Genomic DNA, 12832 nt, shown 5'->3' with positions numbered 1-12832 from the left:
GGTAGGTACATAAATGGTAGTTTTGGTAGATGCATACATGTTTGCACCTTATGGTCTTTTTCTAAAATATGTTTGGTCAAAAAAGTTAAGTTGCCCAGTTTGACAGAGCCAGGCCAAGACTGCAGGACGCTCAGCTGTTTTCCAGAAAAGCTTGTTACGTATGCACTGGCTTTATCTAGAATTAATTATGTGTGTTTTCAATCATTCCCTTCATATAACATAACGCCACAATTTGGGGGCCTGGGGGAGACTGTCATATCTTGTCGTATCACCTGTCATATCTTGAGTCAGTCTCAGGTCTTGTGCCCAGAATATCTGTGTCAGAGAGTATGGAACCGAGTATTGGTTTTATGACTGTTAGACTGGAATTTTTTTATTGTTGGTGGGTTTTATTGAGTTGTTTTACTGTATTAATTTGAACTTTTTAGCATTTTATTTTTCTGTTAGCTTCCCCAAGCAGGTCTCTGGAGAGGTGATATATACATTTTTAATTAATATAAACAATTTCTGAACTAGAATTTAACTATGGTTTTAATTGTATTAACTGTTACAGCTGTTGTGAATGGTCACTGTGATTATCTTGTTCTTTTGAATTTTCCAGAGAAATGTCTCCAGAATGTACTTTGTATTTGATGGCCTTTTAGCCCCACTGTTCATAATTTTTTCTCCTCTTTGTTCATGTGTGGATATGTATTTGCTGGCACCCTTCATTCATCTGATGAAATGGGCTCTAACCATGAAGTTAATGCTATAATCACTCTGTTATTTTTAGGGTATACAAGGGTGAAGAAAAAAAGAGAAACAAAATAACAAGTCTACTGCATGTAACTGTTCTCCACATACCATTTCACACTACAAAGAGAGAGACTGTGAAATTTTAGAAGTTTATTTTTATTTATTTTATTTGATTTTATTCAATTTATACCCCGCCCTCCCCGCTATGCGGGTTCAGGGCGGCTCACAGGAGGCATACACCAATATAAAACATATTTAAAACCATTTAAAATCACTACAGTACAATAACATTAATTAACAAAAGTGCTCTAGATGTTCTAACATGATGTTCCACAAGATGGCGTATTACACCTGCTCTATTGCAACTGCTCTACCTACTCAGCATCATCTGCTCTGGGAAACACTGATGTTCCCTCTTCCAGGGCCAGGTTAAGATGGAACAGTAGTGATGGTAGTGGCGGCTCCTACTCATACGCCTGGTGGAAGAGCTCCGTCTTACAGGCCCTGCGGAAGTATACAAGGTCCCGCAGGGCCTGGATCTCCTCCGGGAGCTCATTCCACCAGGTCGGAGCCGCCACCGAGAAAGCTTTGGGACCTGGCATTGCCAGGAGATGTTGCGTCCCAGACCGTAGTGCTCGCGGGGGAACATATGAGGAAAGGCGGTCCCTTAGGTAAGCTGGACCCAGACCATATAGGGCTTTAAAGGTAAGAACCAGCACTTTGAAGCGAATCTGGTACGCTATTGGCAGCCAGTGCAGCGCTTTCAGCGCAGGCTGGATGTGGTCCCTACTAGGAAGACCCATCAACAGCCTGGCCGCAACATTCTGCACTAGCTGCAGCTTCCGGATTACTTCATATTATATCAAAGAGTTCATTTTTTTAAAGGTGGTACAGAACCCCTTTTTGGTTTTGCTCAACACTGCTAATTCCAGAATGGTATTTGTGCTAAGATCTCACAAGGGTTCAGACCAGAAATTTTCTTTTCAACACTAGGGCTGAGTCCTGGAAGGGAAAAAAAAATACATCACTGAGCATGGACTCAGTGTCTTTCCTTCACCAGTCAATGAAGTATTCTTTCTCCCCAGCCACAGGAGTAGTTTGCCTCTGAGCACAGACTTGGGCAGGATTTTCATATAATTATTCATAGTAGTATTGGTAAGAAAAATGAAGACTGTAGACTAATGCACACTTGATCGCTGTCCAAATATGTGCACCATTTGCTGATAGTTCATACACTTCCATAGTAAAGCTAAAACTCTCAATGTAGCCAAGTGTTTTTTTAACTGGTGCTGTCTGATCAGCTACATGTAATTCTGCAAAATAGTGTTGAAATATTTTAAAAATACTTTTTTCAAACTTTATTTTAGAATGGGGAACAGTACATCTGCTACAACAAACTTATCTAATGTTGCCACTGCTAACCAAATACAGGTGAGTAAAAACAGGTCTTAGCTTAAACGTTAATCTGTTGTTCTCTCTAAATGTAAAGGTTTTCCTTGTTTGAAAGCTAGTTGAATCCGACTCTAGGGAGCAGTGCTCATCTCCGTTTCCAAGCCAAAGAGCCAGCACTCTTCATAGACATTTCCGTGGTCATGTGGCCGGCATGACTAAAAGCATCTTAACCTCTGAGCCACTGCAACCCCTGTTGTTCTCTCTAGTCCTTCACAAAATGTATTTGGGTTTTGTTTTAAACTTTTAAAAACAGTGCTTTTGCATTTCCCATTGATTAAAATGACAGGACATAATGAAAAATTATGAAAGAAGCATCAGAGGTTGTTCCCTAGGTTTCACTGTCATCTGAGATTAAGTAATTGGTGACCAGAGAGAGGACCTTTTCAGTGGCGGCTCAATAAATGGAATGCCCTCCTTCACTGATTCACGAAATTCCAAGTCAATAGCTTTTATTTCCCAGTGATTTTAGTGGTTGATCTGTACCTTTGCTCTGTTCTGAATGTTTACTAATTGTTTACTGATATTATTTACTGAATACTTCCTGATCTTCTAATTGTTTTTGATTTTTCTGTACACTTGTTTTATTACTTGTTGCTGTTCTATTTAGTGTGTGTATCTATTTCTTTATTTTGATTTTATCGTAAGCTCCAGTTTGGTGTAGTGGTTAAGTGTATGGACTCTAATCTGGGAGAACCGGGTTTGATTCCCCACTCCTCCACTTACACCTGCTGATGTGACCTTGGGTCAGTCGCAAGCTCTGGCACAGCTGTCCTTGAAAAAGAGCAGTTTCTGTCAGAGTTCTCTCAGCCCCACCCACCTCACAGGGTGTCTGTTGTGGGGAGGGGAAGGGAAAGGAGTTTGTAAGCCGCTCTGAGACTCCCAAGTGAAGGGCGGGGTATAAATCCAATCTCCTTCTCCTCACCTCCTCCTCCTCCTCCTATGGACAGAGCTTAGTGGGAAAGTGGTCAAATTTTTCTAAGTAAAATAACAGCACATTTCTTGTACTCCTCTAAGTCCATTGACTTCAGCAGACTGAGAATATAACTCTGTTTAGGATGGCATTGTGAATAGATTAACTGGGAGTAATCCTAAACTTTAGCAGAAGTATGCCTTATTTTTCTCAGGACTTATACTATGATTTGTGTGCGCAGAAGATCCAACACAAACATGTCAGTTATACGTTGATTTAGACATTCCTATTGCTCAATTAGAACTCCCGCTTTACATTATGATTACATACAATAGTGTCAAAGAATGCAGCCAAGCAGATGTTATGCTGTGCTTTGCATATGAAATACATAGAATACATATCTGTGGTGCCTTAAAACCAATTTTTCTCTGTATTAGGCATAGAATAGTGATTCTGAGGTGCTAAAGAAAGGGGTGAGGATATATTTTTGGAATTGATAACAGAGGCTGTTCTCCCACAGGTTTTTGAGGGGTTTTAACCCTGCTCTTCTAGTAAACAACATCTGTGAGGGTTAGAATAAAATACTTCAGTTAACATTTGGTTTTTTTAAAAATAATGTTGATAACATTTATCCAAACAACATCTTAAATTTACAGTTTGGGTTGAGGGGAAAAAACTTGAACATTTAGTTTCAGTTCTAATAGCAACTATATTAAGAAGGCAATCATAAGCAGGTCTTCTTAGAATCCTACTCAGGTCTATTCAGTTAGAATTACTCCCCGGAAAGTATTCTTAAGATTGTACTGTAAACCCATTTAAAACTTTCATTACATATAGAGCATCACCATTAAAGTTGTTATTTAAACACACACAGGAAGCTATCTTGGACAACTGTGTAGTGATCTTCTCAAAGACAACTTGTTCCTATTGCAACATGGCAAAAAAATTATTTCGGGATATGAATGTAAACTACAAAGCCATAGAGCTAGACACGTATGAAAACGGAAAACAATTTCAAGATGTTCTTCATCGAATGACTGGTGGCAGGACAGTGAGTACTTTCTTCCCAGTTTGGTCACTTATCATAGGAACTTAACTAACTTTCATAGTCCAGTTCTCTTTAAAGCAAGTGGGGTTAACAAAGGCCCCATGCTTTGCGTATCTGAGCCCAAAGGAAAAAAGGGATCTCTAATGAGACCACCATTCGCTAATAGTAAAATCTAGTCTTCTGTTATGACAGTAACATTTTCTGATGTGGGCACAAAACCTGGATTCTTGAGCATAGATGTTTTCCTGTCCTCTGTTACAAAGAGGTGTCTAGTCGTCATATTTGTAAAAAAGCAATGAAGAGAGTCAAGCAATCTTGCAAGAGCTAGAGTGTTCTGGAATTGTGGGGCATCCCTGTTGTGAGGAGTTTTCAGTCTTTGTTCAAAAGTTTATGCATAGTAAGCAAATTAGAACTATTTCAGTATGGTTTATTGAATACATGATTTGAGTAATCTTGGTGTAGAACTTTGTAATTTCAGTTCCAATTATGAAATAACCAACATCTGTTGGTTGCACTTAATCTGGTTGCACTTAATCTGGAAGATGAGTTAGAACAGCATGTTCGGCTAGTTGGACTCTTGTGCAGGATGTTGCTATTGGATAATAAGGAAAATCCTCGTCACTTTAACATTACCTTTTTGGCCTCCAAGCTGTAAATCTGTACCTGTGAGCCATTTTCCCCAATAGATATGAACAGCTATTTGGAACAGTTCAGGATGTGTTAACACTATAACATAGAGGGAATGTACATTGTAGTCTTGCAAGAAATAACATCATTTATTTTTAATCCTCAACAGGTTCCCCGAATATTTATCAATGGAACTTTTGTTGGAGGGGCTACAGATACTCAGAGACTCCACCAGGAGGGCAAGCTGCTTCCTTTAGTGTCCCAGTGTCAAGTGCAAAGATCAAGAAACTTAGAACAACCGTGTAGCTTTCCTTAACCTTGTTCTTGATCACTTAGCATTTAGTCACATTTTTTTTAAACACCAAGGATATGTGCCTAACAAGTAGATAAGAGTTTTGGCAACTTGAGAAAACCAGGTAATGAGTGGTTTAGAACATCTTTCTTCCAATCTTCAAGTTGTCCTATAATTACAGGTTCCATTTTGATATTTCACCTCAGCTCTTCACATGGTGCTAGCATTTTATGTAGCGTCAAACTGTCTTAAGAGAATACGTCTTTAAAAAGCAGTATTTGCTAAATGAACATGAAGCTGATGTGTATGTGAGGCTTTGGTAGATTATAATTGTGGCCAAATTAGTTCTTAAGAGTGTTTGCTGGGGGAGTAAACCTACTGCCAGTAACAAGATAAAACTACGCCAGAGTAAACACTGCTTACATGAGTTACCACAAAGTCTCATTCCAATAGGACACTGATGCAACAAGGACAACAGTAAATCTGATATTTCCCTTGCCCACTCAAGCCATGAAGTAGTAGGAAAAGAGATCAAGAGTGCATGAAAATAAGGTTATTTCTAATATATCCCATTTACAAGGCTTCTTTCTGCTTTGTGCTAGACTCACAGAACTGAGCAGAGTTTTCCTTGTGCAAACATCAGGGTGTTTCAGTGCCACCCCCATACACAGTTCAGAAAGTCACTCCTGAAGGTCAAGTGACCCTTCAGGGCAGCATTCTATAAGACACAAAGGGCTGTAGCTGAAAGGAAAAATGGATTGCCATTCTTGGCAGAGGGCAGCTGTGTCTTTTTGGAACTCAGCCTCAGATTCTAATTCAGGAGGCTGTTTTCATAATGAAGCAAAAGGGTGGGGGAGTCTCACAAAGGCCCTGTGAGAATGCTGTGAAGAAAATTAATGTAGGAAGAGTATCTGCTGCATGTCAGTTCCCAGCGTTTCAGCTAGAGCTTAGAAGTAATGGTAGGTCCAGAATATTGCATCCCCTCGTTAAGAATGAACAAGCCCCTGGTTGCTATAGCCAGCCAGCTGGAGGGCAGTGCTAGATCATATTTTGAGAAATGTGTTTTTCAAAATCCAAATGGGGTGCTTACCAGGAAGAACTGGTGGGTTATAGGGCAACAAGTGCCCCTACTTTGGAGCAATGCTGCGTTTGAAGAATGGTTGAGGACAAAAATAAAAATGACCTGGGAAATGTACTTTTGCCTGATAGAATTCTTAGGCAGAAGAAGCGTTAAGCACCCCTCTTGCCTGCAAAATATCCTCTCCCCCCTCCCTTAGCATCATGCAAATAAGAGGGTAGGGGAAGCCCTCCTTTCCTGTAGTCATAGAGAATGGCAAAGTACAATTCTGTTTTAAGTGTAATGAATCACAGTTTGTAAACTTTTATCTGTTGTCTTGCAAATACATTCGTGGAACTATAGGCAAGCCAGTTAATGCATTATTTTTTTCTGTTGTCAAAATAAAAATAAAATGAAGAAATCTAGTATGGGCCAGTTAGCTGATTTTCCTCCTAGCAGTCTCTAAAGATGTTCACATGATTTGCCTCGATTGTAAAAGATCTTTTAAGGCTCACTTGCTTGCAGAGTAATGGGGTACCTGATTGATCTTTGAAATACTGCCCCTTATGAATTATAGCAAATTGTTTTTCAAACATCTCAGGTTATCATGATATTCAAGAAGAACAAATTGGGTGGATGGGTGGAGAGAGAATGTGATTAGTTGGATCCTTGCGTACCTACAGTCTGCTCATATAAGTTGGAGAACTGTACACCAGATAACAAGTATGGAAATCGTTCCCCTTTGCTTCATTTCCATTTGTCCATCCTCCTCCTCTTCCTCTGGTATAGGTGCACTTCTTCCGTCTCCATTTTGTTCTGATGTATACTCAATAAGACACATGTATGCTAGCCACATGCCCATGTGAAAGGGGCCCACTTCCTCCTTGGGTTCAGATCCGCTTGGGGGGGGGTATGCACAAGAGTCTCTTTTGCCACTTCTCATTCCTGTCCTAAAGGAGCCGCAAGTGTAGGTTTTAATGCCTGGCATAAGACCACTACACACTTCTACAAGATCTTGAAATCAAACAGATGAAGGTCCAAGGTAGGCTTGAAAATATAAACAGAGGCTGGAATTTAGCAGAATAATCAGAATTTATTGAGGGAGGAACAACACAGGAAATGGTGCATTTACTGAAGTGCACAAGAGGGAGGGATCTGAAACCACTTTCAGAGTGCATCTCGTTTCTCCCTGTATCTCCTCCCTACCCCCACTATTTTCTCTTTTCCTGGCAGCACTCATAGCATCTCCCCCTAACATCCACCAGCCAAAACTACCTTTATTCCCTCCCTCCATTCTACTTTCCTTCCTTCCCTCCACTTGGCAGTTTCCCCGGAAAAGTCTGGCCCAGTTGCTTGCTGGAGAGCACTGTGCCCACCTCCCAGGTTCCCATCTGTCCACAACTCAATTTTGCTGGTCTTCACACACTATGACCCAATTCAGAATTAGATATACTGATGTTACAGAACAAAAGCTTACAACTCATGCAGATAATCCTGATGCCCACAGAAGGTTTATAACGTGCAACTTGGAACTTCAGGGAGAGGCCTAGTGAAGAAAATGACAGGACAGTGGTAGAAGATGCTTCCAATCCCTTTTCTACATGAGGATGTTCTCACATCTACATCCAGGCCTGAGGATTAGAAGTAGGATGAAAGACTTGGCCAGAAATCCAAGTAGACATTCAGACAATGATACAAAGGATACAGAGGAAAATGTGGAGCAGGAAACTGGGCAAAAGTAAGAACCCCATGTAAATAGTGGGAACAACTGAAGAGCCAAGACCTGTGCATGAGTTAAAATGCTGATGGCTGCTCATAAGAGCCAGGCAAATAAGAGAAACAAAACATTAGGATTTTTAAAATCTGGGAAGATTTAAGAAGAAGTTGAAGGCAAGCTTCTGGGTTGGCTGTGAAAGGAAATAGAGGCATTCCTGTGCCCTTGGGAATTTCTCCACATTAAGGAAGGTTGAATGCTCTACGATAGACAGGAGAAGAGTTTCCAAATAAGGAGAGAACAAAGGCATATGAGACAAGAGAGAGGTGTCAGCTTTGGAAGCAGCTTCACCACGTCAAAATGTTTGTAAAGGGAACCCACCAAGAGCAGGTAGTGCTTGCGTGGATCAGTTTCTCTCTCGAGTTCTCTGCTTTGCTGGGGCTTCACCTTTCTGGGAATGCCTGCTTTGGGTAAGCTAGTCATTGTATCTTTATGGCTATAGTTCAATCATACTAAGCAGCCAGACCCTGTCAGTTCTGCCTCTCTTGCCTCCATTGCCTCCTACTCCTGCTCAAACAAATCAGTTGTTAAAAGGTTCTGGCAAACCTCTGCCGAAAAGTTGTTTGACATTGGCAGAAAAGGTGGGTGGAAAGAGCTAAAGGGAAAGATACTGATGCCAATAAAATGGAGAAAAGAGCTTGTACTTTTCTTTCCTCATCGCTTGCCCGCCTGCTCAATTTCTCCTACACTCCCTCAGTCTTTACTCTCTTCAGCCACTTCTTCCACTCTCTTACTCTTGTCTTCTCCCGTCTCCCAAACTTACCTTCTGTTTGCAGCACAGATTTCAGGCACTATTTTGGGTTGCTTTGGCAATCCAAAATGCCACCCAAAGTTGGATTCCCGCCACCCCCCATCTTCATACACAAAGACATCACTGTTAGTCTTGTGGGGGGATCCCCCCCCCCTTTTAAAAACTGCCACAACTTCAACAAATATGTTTTGAATAGACCATGGTGTTGTGGTTAAGCGTGTCGGACTAGTATCCGGGAGACCCAGATTCCCACTCTCCTGTGGAATATCACTGAGTGATTTTGGGCCAACCACATACACTCAGCCTAACCTACCTTGCAGGGTTGTTGTGAGAATGAATTGGAGAAGAGGAGAATGATGTAAGCCACGTTGGGTCACCATCGGGGAGAAAGGTAGAATATAAATGGATTAAATAAATTAAAATATTTAAATTCAGAAAGCCTAAAAGCTACTCTCAATATTTCGGTTTATAGATTCCTACCTTCTTCCTCAGGTGGAACCATTCATGCCTTTTCTATTTTCCATCAGGAAGAAACTGCACAGGCTTTTCTTGGGGAATCTTGAGCATTTCTAGCCCGCACTGAATCCTCCTAACCTAAAGTGGCTATTCCCAGTTTTCTTATTTTAAACCAAGATCCATGACCCTTGTGGGCTACAGAAAATCCAGGAAAAGAATGAGAAGTAAAAACAAAATAAAATGAGATTTCTCTCTGGTGCTTCTTGCGGTCTACCCCATTATGTCAGCACATCTTTATAAGTCATCTGCAAACACTTTCCCCTGCTTACTTCCAAAATTAAGGATGTGCAAACCCTAGACAGCCCTGAGTGTAACCTGCTGTGAGTCTTTTCCAAATCACCAAGCCCCGAATACCTGTGCTGCAATAGCCCAGTGCTGAATATATGCTCAACATTATTTAAAACTACTATTCAGAATATAAGCAAAGTGCTTTAACACAGCTGTATCAGAACACCAAATTTTTAGGGCACGACAAATGACCTTATTTTATAATACATAGTTGTAGGACAAGAAGAATGGCCCTTCAGTGTATGAAGCATGTAATTATATAATTTAGTACATGCAGATGAAAAAAAGATGTGAAGCTGATAATATCCAAAGGAATAATTTTGCTCATGCCTTGAAAACTGAAAATACCAATTTCAGTTCAATGGACTGTCACTAGAATTCAAACTTCAAGCTCATAGTTTGTAATCAGCCACAGACAAGTGCAGTGTGACATACTTCAGTGGCCACTCTGTTCCTACAGCCTTTTTTTAAGGTGTGTTCTGGGGACTAAAGGTTGTTCAGCATTAACAGGTTTCAAGTGTTGAATACAACTACTCAACATTCCCAAGTCGTAATAATAATAATAACAGCAACTGTATAGCATTTTGTGTAGAAGAGCCAGGAGAGCCTAAGATTGTCTGGCAGTCAGATATTCTAGCTCTTTTAGTGTGATGCACCACTAGGTGGCAAGCTAGACTTCTTTTAAAGGCAAAAGACGTTTCAGAGGTGGTTAACCACTGTTAAACCATGGTTTCATATGACAGTTGAATAGTCTCATCACCATGGGGGAAAAACAAGGTAGTACTGCTATTTCTACAGAATTATCGCCCAATGTAGCCACCTAGAACGATACTAAGCTTAAACTGAATTTTCAATATCTGAGCATTTGTGAGGTCTCTGTCCAGTTCCTCCTTCTAAACTGATTTTCTGTGTAGATCCAACTTTACTTTTTCCCCTGCATCCACATCCCATCAATTCTACCAGTGTCTCATGGCCACATATGTCAAGAATGTGGTGGACATGCTGCTAGTAAACTCAGAATGATTTTGTAATTACTTTGGGAAAAAAGGTCAATTCCAAGGAATGATATGCATAGAATTTATTTTGTACTTATGTTCTACAAATCATAATGCAGATTAGGAACATTTCACTTGCATCTAAAAACAGTAATTTATTCAAATATGAGAGATATGAGTTAAGATCAGAAACCCTGCCCTCTGAAAAAAGTATGGTCACCTTGCTTATTAAGAAGGTTTTCATGTCTCAGTCAAAGGTGCACTATACATTTTTTTAATATTAAGGCTTATTTTACTTGTTTTAAAGTAGCAGTCAGAAATATCACTAGAAGTTACAGCAAGTTACACAAGTGCATTTTTTGAAACCCCTGGTAGCCTTTTTTAAAAGGAAAAACGGCTTCAGGAGGAAGTGATTTGGAGTAGAGGGCAGGCAGCTTGGGAGAATGGATATTTAACCTTTTCCCTGCTGGCCATTTTTCTGTTCCATATTACCACTGACCCCAGCTGCTTTTCCCCTCCAGGATTCCAGATGCATTTTACCCTTGAAAACCTAGGTATGAAGACATACAAGGGAAAAGCATACACATACCACTGCTTCCCCACTCAAAATTAGCCGTCCTGAAGTTGTAGTTCCAAAACAGACAGGACTTCATTATATGTGTTTGTACGTAACTTGTAGGTTCCCTGACAAGGTTTACTGAAGGCAATCTTTGCTCCTTATACAGAGATGAGCAGTAACTTCTAATTTAAAACTCAAGCCAAACACTGAAACATACACATTTACTTCCATCATAAGTCTAAATGGTCAGCTTTATTAGCTGTTTGGCAGTCCCCTTATGTTGAAATGTGTAGTGCACCTTTAACATATATAAAGCAAAACTCACAAACACAGAGACTGCATTTTTCCTGCCACTGCAAGAGTTACTAAGTTTTGCCAAGTTCTTCACAACCCTGTTAAGTAGTTTTTATTCTACTGAATTAGACATATAAATACACATATATCATACTAAACATACCAAATAAAAAAATATTCTGCACAAATGCTGGTAAATACTTCTATCTCAACATTTCTTGAAGAAATGACACTGAATAGTGATCCAAAAGCTGGTGTATCTTCCCACAATATTAAAAAAAAATAATCTGGTCAATGTGTTACCACTTAATTAGTGATAAACAGCTTTGTTCCTGTATACAGTGTTTCCCAATAGTACAAAACAATCAACAAATGCAAAAATAAAAACATGCAAAAACTGTTGGTATGTCTAGGCTACATTGAAGAATCTATGTTAACATTTCATTTTAGATCCTTGTTTGCGCTTAAATGTAAACCACTCTTCCCAATTTAGTTTTAAACTGCACACTCAGATCTCAAAATGGTGTGGCTTAAGACAAAACATCCATTAATGAATACTTGAGGGGAAAACGCTGCACATCTACAGATTCTAATGGGTGCCCATTTCTTATGATACCATGTGTCTTAAGGCATTCTAAAAGTTAATTATGATACCATTTATCAAATTAAGGCTCTCTTTTTCCAGAGAAAAAGGATCTTCTGTACAATTAGTAAATCCTGTAGAAAGCAAAGAAGCCAATACCATATTTACCAGTCCATTAACAACATCATATCCCATGTTAGCAGCCCAATTTGTCTCTAAAAATTAAGCAGCATGGCAGACTCCTACTAAAATTTAGAACCCAACTCAAACAATTAACACCTGTTCATAGTGGACCCTATATTGCTCTCAATGGGTGTGTGCTATTTTAGCAAACTATTACTCTTTTTTTAGAACAGGTGACCTCTCTTTTTTTCTTCTTTTTTTAAAGGGCTTGTAAGAGCAGCAGCACAAATTAAATTGTTCTCACTGAGATGGTAAGCCTGTGTCAGGGATGAACCAGTTCAGATAGAAGGTGAAGACTTGCATGACTTACTGCTTTTCCATGCCAAAATGAACAAATAAATGTCTGCACAGAAAACAGTCATGCCAGAGAGAGAGTCTGTCTTTGTTCTGAATTTTTTTAAATTATTTTTTGTAACCAGAGGAGTATTCAGTCAGGTCTCCCACCAGTAATCTAAGGACGTAGAGCCCAGACACAGGTTTACTACTCCAGTAAGAACTGCCTTCAAGAGAAGTGTGGTTTGTTGCTTACTGTGCTCCATTAGAGTTAAAATTATGGTAAGCAGTATTGTGCCTCATTATAGTGCATTAATATTGTTATTTCTTTATTCCGAGCAGCACTCTAGATTTACAAGTATCTGAAAAGTAAAAAAACCCAAAAAACAGCCTTAGTTTTAGAAGCAAAGTCACATGTAGACAGTCACATCCAGACAATGTCCACTGGTCTTTGAATCATTGTATGAGTAACAGGCAGCACATTTCCAATGTACC

The 12832-nt window shown here is 39.8% G+C and overlaps 1 protein-coding gene across 2 annotated transcripts in view; it reads left to right on the top strand.

Moving 5' to 3' along the window:
- GLRX2 (glutaredoxin 2) overlaps positions 1-6496 on the top strand; it is an 8803-nt gene extending 2307 nt beyond the window's left edge. For both annotated transcript variants that reach the window (XM_015426427.1, XM_015426428.1), the window contains exons 2-4: positions 2103-2166; positions 3972-4148; positions 4942-6496. In XM_015426427.1, coding sequence (XP_015281913.1) covers positions 2103-2166; positions 3972-4148; positions 4942-5088 — 388 coding nt within the window. In that variant the 3' untranslated portion in view covers positions 5089-6496. The remainder of the gene's footprint in view (positions 1-2102; positions 2167-3971; positions 4149-4941) is intronic.
- The last annotated feature ends 6336 nt before the right edge of the window (positions 6497-12832 follow it).

This window comes from Gekko japonicus, unplaced genomic scaffold (genome assembly GCF_001447785.1).
Source record: "Gekko japonicus isolate JY-2015 unplaced genomic scaffold, Gekko_japonicus_V1.1 scaffold930, whole genome shotgun sequence".
In the NCBI taxonomy this organism is placed as follows: domain Eukaryota; kingdom Metazoa; phylum Chordata; class Lepidosauria; order Squamata; family Gekkonidae; genus Gekko; species Gekko japonicus.
Note: the sequence above shows the minus strand (reverse complement) of the source record. Positions and strands in the feature narration are given on the sequence as shown.